The 12,661-nt window shown below is 49.7% G+C and overlaps 2 protein-coding genes across 2 annotated transcripts in view; one reads left to right on the forward strand and one right to left on the reverse strand.

The window, feature by feature from the left end:
- The window catches only part of LOC108803416 (serine/arginine repetitive matrix protein 2-like), a 17,517-nt gene extending 8,144 nt beyond the window's left edge, over window positions 1-9,373 (forward strand). Inside the window, exons 9-11 of the mRNA XM_018575259.1 lie at window positions 2,323-2,473; window positions 2,602-8,669; window positions 9,145-9,373. Coding sequence (XP_018430761.1) covers window positions 2,323-2,473; window positions 2,602-8,669; window positions 9,145-9,373 — 6,448 coding nt within the window. The remainder of the gene's footprint in view (window positions 1-2,322; window positions 2,474-2,601; window positions 8,670-9,144) is intronic.
- A 1,031-nt stretch (window positions 9,374-10,404) lies between these two features.
- LOC108803417 (matrix metalloproteinase-25-like) overlaps window positions 10,405-12,661 on the reverse strand; it is a gene marked incomplete at its 5' end in the record, with an annotated part of 11,477 nt that continues 9,220 nt past the window's right edge. Inside the window, 3 exons of the mRNA XM_018575260.1 lie at window positions 10,405-10,673; window positions 11,464-11,721; window positions 12,224-12,348. Coding sequence (XP_018430762.1) covers window positions 10,405-10,673; window positions 11,464-11,721; window positions 12,224-12,348 — 652 coding nt within the window. The remainder of the gene's footprint in view (window positions 10,674-11,463; window positions 11,722-12,223; window positions 12,349-12,661) is intronic.

Here is a 12,661-nt window from a genome sequence, read left to right on the forward strand (position 1 = left end):
AATATCTTATCAACAAAGATTTCCCCCATATGAGGTCCTATCCCCAGCAGTCTCCTCAATGTCCCCCTCCATATGAGGTCCTATCCCCAGCAGTCTCCTCAATGTCCCCCTCTATATGAATTCCTATCCCCAGCAGTCTCATCAATGTCCCCCTCCATATGAGGTCCTATCCCCAGCAGTCTTCTCATCAATGTCCCCCTCCATAGGAGGTCCTATCCCCAGCAGTCTTCTCATCAACGTCCCCCTCCATATGAGGTCCTATCCCCAGCAGTCTCATCAATGTCCCCCTCCATATGAGGTCCTATCCCCAGCAGTCTTATCAATGTCCCCCTCCATAGGAGGTCCTATCCCCAGCAGTCTCCTCAATGTCCCCCTCCATATGAAGTCCTATCCCCAGCAGTCTTATCAATTTCCCCCTCTATATGAGGTCCTATCCCCATCAGTATCATCAAAGTCCCCCTCCATATGAAGTCCTATCCCCAGCAGTCTTCTCATCAATGTCCCCCTCCATATGAAGTCCTATCCCCACTAGTATTCTCATCAATGTCCCCCTCCATATGAAGTCCTATCCCCACTAGTATTCTCATCAATGTCCCCCTCCATATGAGGTCCTATCCCCAGCAGTCTTCTCATCAATGTCCCCCTCCATATGAAGTCCTATCCCCACTAGTATTCTCATCAATGTCCCCCTCCATATGAGGTCCTATCCCCAGCAGTCTTCTCATCAATGTCCCCCTCCATATGAAGTCCTATCCCCAGCAGTCTCATCAATGTCCCCCTCCAAATGAGGTCCTATCCCCACTAGTCTTCTCATCAATGTCCCCCTCCATAGGAGGTCCTATCCCCACTAGTCTTCTCATCAATGTCCCCCTCCATATGAGGTCCTATCCTCAGCAGTCTTCTCATCAATGTCCCCCCCCATATGAAGTCCTATCCCCAGCAGTCTTCTCAATGTCCCCCTCTATATGAGGTCCTATCCCCAGCAGTCTTATCAATGTCCCCCTCCATAGGAGGTCCTATCCCCAGCAGTCTTATCAATGTCCCCCTCTATATGAGGTCCTATCCACAGCAGTCTCATCAATGTCCCCCTCTATATGAAGTCCTATCCCCAGCAGTCTTCTCATCAATGTACCCCTCCATAGGAGTTCCTATCCCCAGCAGTCTTCTCATCAATATCCCCCTTCATATGAGGTCCTATCCCCAGCAGTGTTCTCATCAATGTCCCCCTCTATATGAAGTCCTATCCCCAGCAGTCTTCTCATCAATGTCCCCCTCCATAAGAGGTCCTATCCCCAGCAGTCTTATCAAATTCCCCCCTTCTATAGGAAGTCCTATCCCCACTAGTCTTCTCATCAATGTCCCCCTCCATAGGAGGTCCTATCCCCAGCAGTGTTATCATCAATGTCCCCCTCCCACAGGAGGTCCTATCCCCAGCAGTCTTCTCATCAATGTCCCCCTCTATATGAGGTCCTATCCACAGCAGTCTCATCAATGTCCCCCTCTATATGAAGTCCTATCCCCAGCAGTCCTCTCATCAATGTCCCCCTCCATAGGAGTTCCTATCCCCAGCAGTCTTCTCATCAATATCCCCCTTCATATGAGGTCCTATCCCCAGCAGTGTTCTCATCAATGTCCCCCTCTATATGAAGTCCCCCTCTATATGAAGTCCTATCCCCAGCAGTCTTCTCATCAATGTCCCCCTCTATATGAGGTCCTATCCCCAGCAGTATTCTCATCAATGTACCCTTCCATATGAAGTCCTATCCCCAGTAGTCTTCTCATCAATGTACCCTTCCATATGAAGTCCTATCCCCAGCAGTCTTCTCATCAATGTCCCCCTCCATATGAAGTCCTATCCCCAGCAGTCTTCTCATCAATGTACTCTACGAAGTCCTATCCCCAGCAGTCTTATCAATGTACGCTTCCATATGAGGTCCTACCCTCAGCAGTCTTCCCGCTAATGAAGAGCGTCCCACCACATGAGGTTCCTGACATTTTAAGGTTCTATCTCCAGCAGTCATCTCCTCATCAATGTCCCCTTTGTGTGTTCTCTCTGGTATATGTTCTCATCCACACACATGTCACACTTTGTAGTTTATCGGTAGAATATTCGATGGCAAGAAAAGTTTCCAGAGAAAATGTACCAGGAGAGGAAAGCGTAACTAATGTGATGAAGGGGTATCTAACGTTGTAGGTCTCCAGATTGTAGCACTATGTCCCATTATCTTCAGATATTCAGAGTTTGCACGTTACTGTTTAAATTTGCGTGTTTTTTGCGTTAGACTTAACTCTAAGGTTGTTTTTTTTTTTTTATCAATGTAGATCCAGAAGCAGTCCCGATAAAAACAAAGGGGACAGACAGAACAAGTCCAGCACCAAAAGACATAGCCCAGAGAGACTGAGATCTGTGACTCCTCCCACCCGCAATCGCAGAGGTGAGAGAGGAAGGAGCCCGGAGCCGCCCCCCAGGGAGGTAAGTGTCAGGATTGTATTCTGTTATGTTTCAGTCATTGTACTATGTCTGAGTCTTCTGGTGTACGTGACTCTTTCGGTATAATTCGCTGTAAGTAATACTTGCCTGCTCTTTGTATTTCCTGACAGAAGGGTTTGAGGAAGGAGCCGGCTACCAGAGACCGTTCGGCATCGGCGTCGCCTAAAAGGCATAATGACCCCCGCGCTGCAGAACGTAATAAGAGAGACGACAGACCGCGTGACAAGACTGAGAAGAGTTCCTACCGATCACGTTCCAGAGAAACCTCTCCCGTCTCCAGTCCGGTACCCCGCAAGAGGAGTCGACAGGACAGTCCAAAGGAGCGCACTTCAGATGCAAAAGGAGTGGAGGGGTCGCGAAGGAAAGATTCTCCACCACGTCGGCGATCTCCTGCTACTCAGACACAATCTTCTAAAGGATCTAGGAGAGAAAGAAGTCCATCTCGAGGGCAAGCCTCCCCGGACCGAGCACCCAGGGACAGTTCATCCAAAAATGACAAGCGAGTTAGCGGTAAACGCTCGCCACCAGTCCCAAGTAAGACTTCAAAGACTACAAGTTCATCGTCATCTTCCTCCTCGTCCTCGTCCTCGTCCTCTTCGTCAGGAAGTGAAACGTCTGATCATGAGAAGATCAGGGATCTGCGGAAGACTCAGGCTGGTGGCAAGCAAAATAAAAGTTACAGAGCTGACGCTGGAGATAAGCATGAAAAGTCAGCAGTGCAAACCGAGGACAAGAGAATAACCAGACCCTCGCCAGCTAGACAGACAGACCGAGAAAGGAGGTCAAAGAAAAGTGCTTCTCCTAGTCCTCAGAGACCCCGCAAGTTAAGGTCCCCTCCTGGAAGAAAGCATTCTCTTTCAAAAAGTCCACCAAGAAAAGGACGATCAGTAACGCCTCAGCGCAAAGCCAGATCGCCCTCTACGCCTCCCCGACGTGGGAAGTCCAAGAGCCCAAAGCGCAAACCCCGATCTCCTCCACCAAAGTCCCCTCAAAAAGCACGGGTGCCATCTCCAACGCCACCGCGTCTTGCCAGGTCAAAATCTCCCCAGCGAAGACGGAGATCCGTGTCGCAGACACCTCCCCGTCACTATTGCGATAAAGAGAGATCTTCCCGTGGCGATAAACATCAATCGGCTCGGCGACGAGACAGATCCGACAGTCCTAAGAAGAGTGAAGGGTCTCGCGCCTATTTATCTAAAAACAGAGCGAGATCACCATCTAGGTCGCCAGTTCGCCGTACGAGCCCGATCACACGTTCTCCGGAAAGAAAGGCGAGGTCACATTCCCGGTCATCTGACAGACACAAAAGATCACGCACTCGCTCACCAGCTAAGAGGGCAAGATCTGGTTCTCGGTCTTCAAAGCAGAAGAAGCTGTCTAAATCTGAACAGAAACGGGCAAGGTCTCCTGCGACCTATCGTGGTAAAGACCGGCGGTCACGGTCTAACTCAAGACGCCAAAGGAAAAAGTCACCTTCTGATGCTTCTATGGCTTCCGGATCACGTAGCCCAAGTCCAGTATTGTATGGAAAAAATAAGTCTCGTTCACGATCTCCTAAGGAGCATTCATCTTCTAGAATGACGCAAAAAAGATTGGCGTCTCCCAGAGATAAACCTCAATCCTTGAGGAAAAAATCATCCTCACGGTCAGTGTCGCCAGTCCAGAAAAAGATTTCATCCAGAAATCAGTCCGAAAGATCTGTATCCAAATCGAGAAGATCAAAGTCGCCTTCACCTGAAAAAGATCCATCCAAAAAAAACGATAAGAGATCGGGGTCCGGCAAAAAAAGGTACAGTTCTTCGCCAGAGCCAAGAGGACGTGGTGATAGACCCTCTGCTGAACAAGAAAAGATATACAAGACATCAGCACATGCCGAGCCTTTAAAAAACAAGACTGCTCGTGGACAAAGTCCTTCAGCTTCTCCTGTCTCGCAGACATCACGTAGAAGCAGGTTGACGGAAGAATCTTCACCTATTCCTAGTAGAGTTGCAGAAATCGTCAAGTCTAGAGCAGCGTTGTCCAGGAAATCTAGCCGCTCTCCTGAGCATGGACCACTATCTAAAGAGTCGCACCCAATGAGTCGTACTCTGGAGGGTAAATATGGATCATCTCAAAAAGATGAATCGAGGACCTCTCTCGAGCGCAAAGGCAAATTAAACACCTCTCGTCGTAAATATAGGTCGGGATCTTCTTCAGAACGAGAATCCAGCCCAAAATCTAAACTCCAGTCTACAGAAGTTAGGGGAAGATTGAAGCATGCGTTACATAAAAATAGATCTGGCTCTTCCTCAGAAAGTGAAGATGCGTCTTCCTCTTCACACAGCAAGGAAAGGTCTGGTTCTTCAACAGAACGTGAATACAGAGCTAAACCTTTAGCAAAAAGCACTGGTTCTAGAGTTCAATCAGACGCTAACGGACCTGAGGCAGGGACAAGGCGTACATCAACTTCTGAACGCAAAACAAAATTGAAGAGCGGAAGTAGATCTGACTCTTCATCGGAACGTGAGGAGAAGTCTAAACTATCTAAAGTTAGACCTCCGTTATCAAATCCAGAAACCATCTCTAAACTTAAGGACAGACCTGACGGTGCAGCTAAATCAATTCTGCCTGCTAATAGATCGTTATCAGAAAATGAACAGAGATCGGGGTCTGCAAAGTCCAGTTCAGAGTCTTCTCCAGGAAGAGGGCTTAGAAACAGATTGACAAAACCCCAAACTGGTTCAGACAGGCAACAGAAAATTAGGAGGCAGTCACCCAGATCAAGTTCAAGATCCTCGTCGGAAAGCAAGTCGAGAAGCAGACTTCAGCCAAAACGAACCAGTTCAAGGTCCTCCTCAGAACAGCAGCCAAGAAGACGATCCAGAGGTAGTGCAAGTTCCTCATCAGACCGATCAACTAAGTTTGAGCTGGCTAGGCAAAGGCGTAGCTCGGGCTCATCGTCTGAAAGGCCACCCAAGGCTAAGCCGATTCCCGGTGAAGCCATTTCTGGATCCTCTTACCAACGTCCTCAACACAGATCTAATTCTTCTTCTTCAGGCTCAAAATCCAATATACAGACTTCTTCCAGTAATAAAGAGCTTTCTCGTTTATCCAAACATGATCCAGGATCCCCCCAGTATAGAGGAAGGTCTGGGTCCTCGGACCACTCGAGAAAAGCCAATTCTGGCTCATTTGTAACGGAGCCCAAAGAAAGATCTCGAAAACGTACGTCCAGCTCTGACACCTCATCTGAACGAGATACTAAAGCCAGGTCTTCTCAGAAAAAATCTCATTCCGGATCCCCTGAAATTCTTACCTCAAGGACACCGCCATACAAATCACGGTCCCCTGAGAGTGAAACCAAACCTAAATCCCCTGAATATCAGTCAGCAAAATCCTTCGAGCCTGAGCACAATTCAAGGTCTCAGTCTTCCAGAAATGATGGCTCTGTTGGTGGCCGTTTGTCTCCAGCTTTTTCAAAGGCCTCTGTCACACAGCGGCTTCAGGTACCACCAGAACCTTCTCCAGAGAAGCAGGAAGAGATGGACATTTCTCCCGCTAGAGAGAGAGATGAATCTTCTTCAGATAAAAGATCTCGTTCAAAAAGCGACTCGTCTTCTGATGATGATTCTCAGGTTGTGCCGAAGCTTGCCACTGGAGTTGCAAATAAATTGGCGTTGGAACCGGACCATAGTAGAATTTCCAGCAAAGCGAGTCCAAAGCAAACGGAGGAGTGTTCAGATGTAAATGAAACCGAATCCAGGTTGAGCAGGGATAGGCTGGCTCATGAATCTCTCAAGGACTCTCCAAGTCCAGCAAGCCATGAAATGTCAATAAAAGGGCCTGCTTCATCCGACCACAATATGTCCAAGGATGAGGCCCCACCGATGGATGACTCATCCCCAGTTCAAGAAGTGAAGAAAAGATCTGACAGAAAAAAATCCACTTCCTCCTCTTCAACCTCCTCATCGTCATCATCTGCCTCATCGTCATCCTCGTCGTCGTCATCATCCTCCTCTTCTTCCTCCTCCTCCTCGTCTTCATCTTCTGAAGAGGACGATGATCCAATTACTTCACCTTCAAAGAAGGTGACTTCTCCCCCTAAAAGACAAGGAACTAGTCCTGATCATTCTGCAACTGGTTTCTCTCCAGAGCAAAAGTCCTCTGAAAACGTTGATTATGACAAAACATCGGTGTCAGCTGCTGGAAAATATTCAGACGCTGGTCTCCATAACCAATCAAAGTCTCCGTCATCTGCTGAAGTAAATCAGGATGACTGCAAAGGTAGTCACAACTCTCCTGTCCATGTTTTGGAGATGTCCTCCGAGGTGAAAGCCAGCTTTTCTACTGATGTGCAGATGAGCGCACCAAGTTCTGAGAATGTCCCTCATCTCTATGACGAATGCCCCAGTCCCGTGGCAGAAAGCAAGGCTACTGCAGACAAATTGCATGCTTCACCACCACTCGCCAGTCCCATTCCTCAACCAGTTGAAGGTGGAACAGCTGCAGACGTTGCATATCAAAATGAACATTCTCCAAAGCCGGCTAGTCCTCTGCCACCACCTGATTTTTCAGATGCTCGGGCTGATTCACTTCATGTCCAGATGGACTCCATGACAACAGATCATGATGAACAAAGTACAGTTAAAAAATTATCGGCGTCTCCGCAAACAAACAAAAGCCCCAAGTTCCGCCGTTCCTCCAAGTCCAGTAGCTCTGGTTCATCTTCAGACGACAGCAGCTCTGATTCAAGCGAGGACAGCTCTTCAGAAGGGCATTCGTCACCCGATCGTTCAAAACCCTCCGAAACGGTCGCCAAGCCAGATCCTCCACCTATACGGCGTATTGCATCGCCGGCTAAAAGAGAGAAGTCCGAGTCACCGAAGCGTGAATCAAGGAAATGGGCCAACAAGGATAGACGTTCCCATTCCTCCTCTAGGTCACCAGTGAGCAAGGAAACGCATCTGCAGAAAAGACGATCACCTTCAAGGTCACCAGCTAGAAAAAGAATGTCCAAGACACCACCACGGCGACAAGTTCGGACACCACCTCGAGCTTTTAGATCCCGTTCACGGTCAAGGACTGAGAGATACTCATTTAGAAATCGCTCAAGATCATCTTCTAGACGGTCACCATCATGGCACGACCGTAGGCGATGGGTTAATCGCAGGTCCCCGTCATCTCCCAGACAAGGCAATTCTGGGTCTCAATCACGGGTTTGGCGTTCTCGGCGTGGTCGTTCTGGATCATCTCCTTGGAGAGGCCGGTCAAGATCTTTATCAAGACCCGATTCATCTCGCTATTCCCGCCGGGGAAATTCTAGACCTTCTCCTAGAAGAAGATCAAGATCACCCCACAGACGCGATAGGCCATACTATCGGAGGGATAGGTCTAGTTCTTCAACTAGACGGAGGAGACCTTGGACACCACAGAGGAGATCCCGGTCACCTGAAAGAAGAGGAAGATCCCGATCCTTTGATAGGTATAAGAGCGGCAGGGCACCTAGGTACAGCCGTTCCCCATCACCACCTGGTCGAGGGAGGACTCGTTTGCCAGGTGGGCGAGAACGTTCCAGGTCCCCAAAGAAAGATAAATCACATGTACGACAGAAAAGTCCACGGTCACCAGCAAAATCTTTCAGTCCTGCCACTAAAGCTCGTCCTGCCTCTCCAGCAAGGTCCAACATTGTAAAGTCGCCTATAAAACATTCTCGGAGATCGCCATCGCCACCACAGTTGGAGAAGCATGCAGTGAGGTTGCCAACAAGCCCCATGCTTGAAGAGCCCATTGCACTTGTACCAGCACTTCCTGCCAGCAAGAGAGAGTCTTCTGCGGAGAGCCGGGGTGGTTCTTCTCATCCCCAGACAGCTCTGGATGAATGTAGCCGGTCTCCTCCTAGACTTTTGAAAGCAAATGATGCTCCAGATACTCCTCCATCTTCCCGAAGTGGAGACAATAATTCTGAAATGGAATCAAAGATTGCCGACAACCAAAAAGATGAGTCGGGAAACACAACTTCTGCCGCCGCTGCTGTAAGTTTAGATGGAGAGAAGGCCTCCCATTCACCGGCTCACACTAATGGATCGTGTGGACAAGATGCACCACGACAGGAGAGATCCTCGAAGAGTCCTTCGGCTTCGAGGTCCGAACCAGAAGAGAGACCTTCAAAGGCCGCCTCCGTGTCTTTGATTGAGGAAAGGTAATCGTGTTTCTGTTCTTTTAAGGGCTCAACCTTCAGGTTTACCTTGAAGGAAATGTACAGCTGTAGGCACCTTCTAGCTTACAGTGCACAATCATTCAAACCGGTAAATGGGTCAGAGGAGGGTACTCTCTCCTCCATACCTGTGCAGATGGGGCCGTTACAAGATTGTTATTATATAAATTCTCTATAGAATGCCCTGACACCAGGTGCACCCTCTACGGGGCATTTGTAACAAATGTTTTACATAAATTAGGGATGAACCGATACTAGTATCTGTACCCATACCGAGTATTTGGGTGAGTGCTTGTACTCGCTCAAATGCTCCTATACTTTCCCCAATACCGGAACTTCAATTGACGGGTCACATTGATGTGGGGGGCGGGTTGTGTGAGGACAACACGTGACCCTGAAAACTCATTGTGTGTGTGACCCATAGAATGACCTGTGTTCTATAATTCCCCTCCCCCCCCAGGGTCTCCAGCACGCCAGCAGCAGAACCGAAGAAACTGGAGGAGGTGCCTAAAGGAGAACCCCGCCGATCACGAAGCTCCAGTTCTTCCTCGTCGTCCTCCTCCTCTTCAAGCTCATCATCGGGCTCCGACTCTTCATCCTCATCGTCATCTTCGTCGTCCTCTTCATCTCGGAAATCGGCAAATAAATCCAGGAACAAGAAGGGACCGTCGCCTGGAAGGAGGAGGTGAGCGCTGCGCCCTTTTCTTCATTACAAGGAGACCAATCATTTACTGGTCACATGAGCCGCTCCAGGAAGGGGGCGGGGCTTGTCAGATTAAAGAAACTGCAACTACTCAAATCAGCCAATAGATTCCTTCCTGTGTTTCTCCTCCTGTCACTGGGCAAAATGCCGATTGTACCGAAAGTGGTGCGTCCCCAGCCTCCTCCCTCCCCGCTGGGCGCCGGCCTGTCTCCCCTCCGACATCACTTCCTGTTCATTCATAAAGTGAGCCGATAGTATATCTTTACTACGTCCCATCGGCTCACTATATGAATGAACAGGAAGCTCTCAGTACAGAGAGCTTCCTGTTCATTGAGTGCTGGGGCTGCAGAAAGAGATTGAGGTCCTCAATCTTTTTCTGTTTTATAAGAGAAATAACAGTGAGTTGTCACATGGTTAGAACCTTTCAGTGGGTTTTGTCTGATCATGTGATCTCTCACTTCCTGTCATGGCAGGAAGTGATGAGTAGCCGTTGCTATGGGAACAAGAAATGAAGACATGAATGTCCCGGTGACTTGGTAGATATTGTCTGTGTGTGTAACCAGAAGGGGCTCATACCCTCGTCTTATTTGTGGGAGCTTACAGACTTCCGGGACCTCGCCCTCCTGTACAGAACATTGTGTCCTGGACTGCCGGACAGACTCCGTCACCGACATATTATAATGTGAATCTGCCGCCCCCCCCTCAATGTACTCAGATGAACTTTTATTGGCAAGTTGTCCCTGCCTCCGGTGTGTCCGCCGTAGCGCCGCCCCTTCTCGCTGGGGGCGGGCAGATGGCGAGACTCCGCCCCCCGCCCTTCTTTCGTCCCGCATAGGCAATTTCGTAAGAAGTGAATTGAAACCGTGAAATTTCTCTTTTGTGTTTATTTTTGTTCATTTTTTTTTGTTTTGTTTTGTAATCTGTACAGCAAAACTCCTTTCTGTCAATAAAAGATTGGGCTAAAGCCAGCCGCTGATTGGTGGATGAGAGTCCCTGCGCCTCAATATGAGGACCGCTCTAGTATCGGGTGGTAACCATGCCGACAATGAGGGTCATGACGACGACCGGCATGCTGGCTGTCCAGGGGGCCGCCTTGTTTCCCTCGGGGCATGGGCAGTTGCAGCCCCTCTGGTCCCGTCTCTCGGTGGGTTCTGTGGGCTGCGGTGGAGACTCGCTCCTACAGTGCATCCAGTCTCTGGCGATGCTGCGTGGGTAGCCAGGCTCCGCCTCCACTTCGCCATCCTTAAACTGCCAGTACTGGGAGCCCTTGAAGAAATACGTGTTACCTGTGGGAGAGGAAGGACCAATTATCAGAGTGCATTGCCAGAGCCATGGTGGAGGGGGCAGGTCATGGCTTGGGGCTGTGATGGTCAGGGGCAGGTCATGGCTTGGGGCTGTGATGGTCACGGGCAGGTCATGGCTTGGGGCTGTGATGGTCAGGGGCAGGTCATGGCTTGGGGCTGTGATGGTCAGGGGCAGGTCATGGCTTGGGGCTGTGATGGTCAGGGGCAGGTCATGGCTTGGGGCTGTGATGGTCAGGGGCAGGTCATGGCTTGGGGCTGTGATAGGAAGTCATGGTTTGGGGCTTTCTTGATGAAGGAGGAAGTCATGGTTTGGGGCTGTGTTGATGAAGGAGGAAGTGGGCCATGATGGAGGAGGTCGGTCATGGTTTGGAACCGTGATGGAGGAGGGGTGGCGGGTAATTTGTTTAACTTGGTGGCAGGGTCTCTTAAACTGAAACCTGAGAGAAATACAAAGACGCCCATCTCTCTTACCTGCACCTGAAAATGCTAGTTCCCTGGTTTCCATGCTAACTGCTCTGGCATTACTATGAAGTCACGGACTTGGAACAAGCATGCAGCGAGTGAAGTCAGAACTGATGTGGTGCTGGGATCTAGGGAGATCTGCCTCCACTGTCGGCTTTCATTGTTGATTTTCCCTCACTTCCTGTCTGGTAAAGTCGGTGTCATTGGGCAGATGTCTCATCCAGAGTGAGGAGGGGGTTTGGCTGGCCAGGCATATCATCTGATTGGGGGCTACTGGGAAGGTCAGTCTGGTTCCGGTGGAAACACTCACCATCTACCCAGCTGATGACATCATCAATGGCCAGTGGCAGCCCTTGCCACAGATTGGTGTCCTGCGGGTAGCGGCCGTCCATCTTGCCAAGCGTCTCGTCGTATCTCCAGAAGCGGTTCTGTCTGAAGAAATAGGTCTTCTTGTTGTGCTTCCAGACGAAAGCTCCATCAATCCCGTCCGTGTGCAGGCCGAAATCGGAGAGGAGGCGCGGGTAGCCTGGCTCCACCAGGGTGTCCTTAAACACCCAGAAATTGTTCCCTGTACAGAGAGAAGACGGGGTCAGAGCGCAGCCAAGGCACCAAAAGGCGTCCCGCAATGTTCTTTGGTATCACATGTTTCCATTTCCATCTACTCCAAAGTGGAAGCAGTTGGAGGCAGGAAGTGGCCAGATCCAGCGATCTTAGATGGGCGCCTACGTGTTGGTGTTTGGAAGAGCTGACCACCCACGGTGCTGCTAGCCCAGTGACCTGAGCAGGTTCTAAATGTGCACCTTCCAGGATCCCAATCATCAGACAGATCAGCCTCTCAGCCTAACACTCGTAAGCCGTGATAATGAGGGACTCCTAAAACCTCGAAACGCGTCAACTGTTACTGTGACGAATGAAGTATATCTGGACTGTCCAAGCTTGGTGCCTCATCTTAACCAAATTCCTTCCTTCAGCTTAGAGTGGTGATTAGTAGGAACGGCACCACATGGACCGGGCTGGTCTTGGATGGTGGATGCCAGTTTGGAGGAGTCATCCATATCCATTGTACAAACTGTGGTGACACCCAGACCCCTCCTTCCACCTTTCATGCTCCCACATAAAGAAGAACACTTCCCCTCGAATGTTTGCAATGGCATCAAAATGGGTGGAGCAGCGATCAAGAAATGGAGGGCGGGGCCTGATGAAAAAAATGAACCATTACATCATGGGTATAGAAATGGTTGACATGAAGACATTGACACAGTGCAGAGGTGATACATCGTAGTCCTTCCCTGTTCATGGCTGGTAGGGAAGCTCAGTTCCAACTCTACTCAACCCTCAAATGTCAGATTTTCATGGTGGACAGAGAATCAGAAGATCGGCCGTGGGCTTGGCTACTTGCCGGCATGTTTGGTGTCCTGTATGGTGTGTGAGGGCGGCGCTCATAGGATTTGGCTTGGACTTCCAACTCAAGTGAAAATCCAGAATCTTCCTTAAAGTATCCCGAACAC

The sequence above is a fragment of the Nanorana parkeri genome, unplaced genomic scaffold (assembly GCF_000935625.1).
Source record: "Nanorana parkeri isolate BGI_ZX_2015 unplaced genomic scaffold, ASM93562v1 scaffold3708, whole genome shotgun sequence".
Lineage (NCBI taxonomy): Eukaryota > Metazoa > Chordata > Amphibia > Anura > Dicroglossidae > Nanorana > Nanorana parkeri.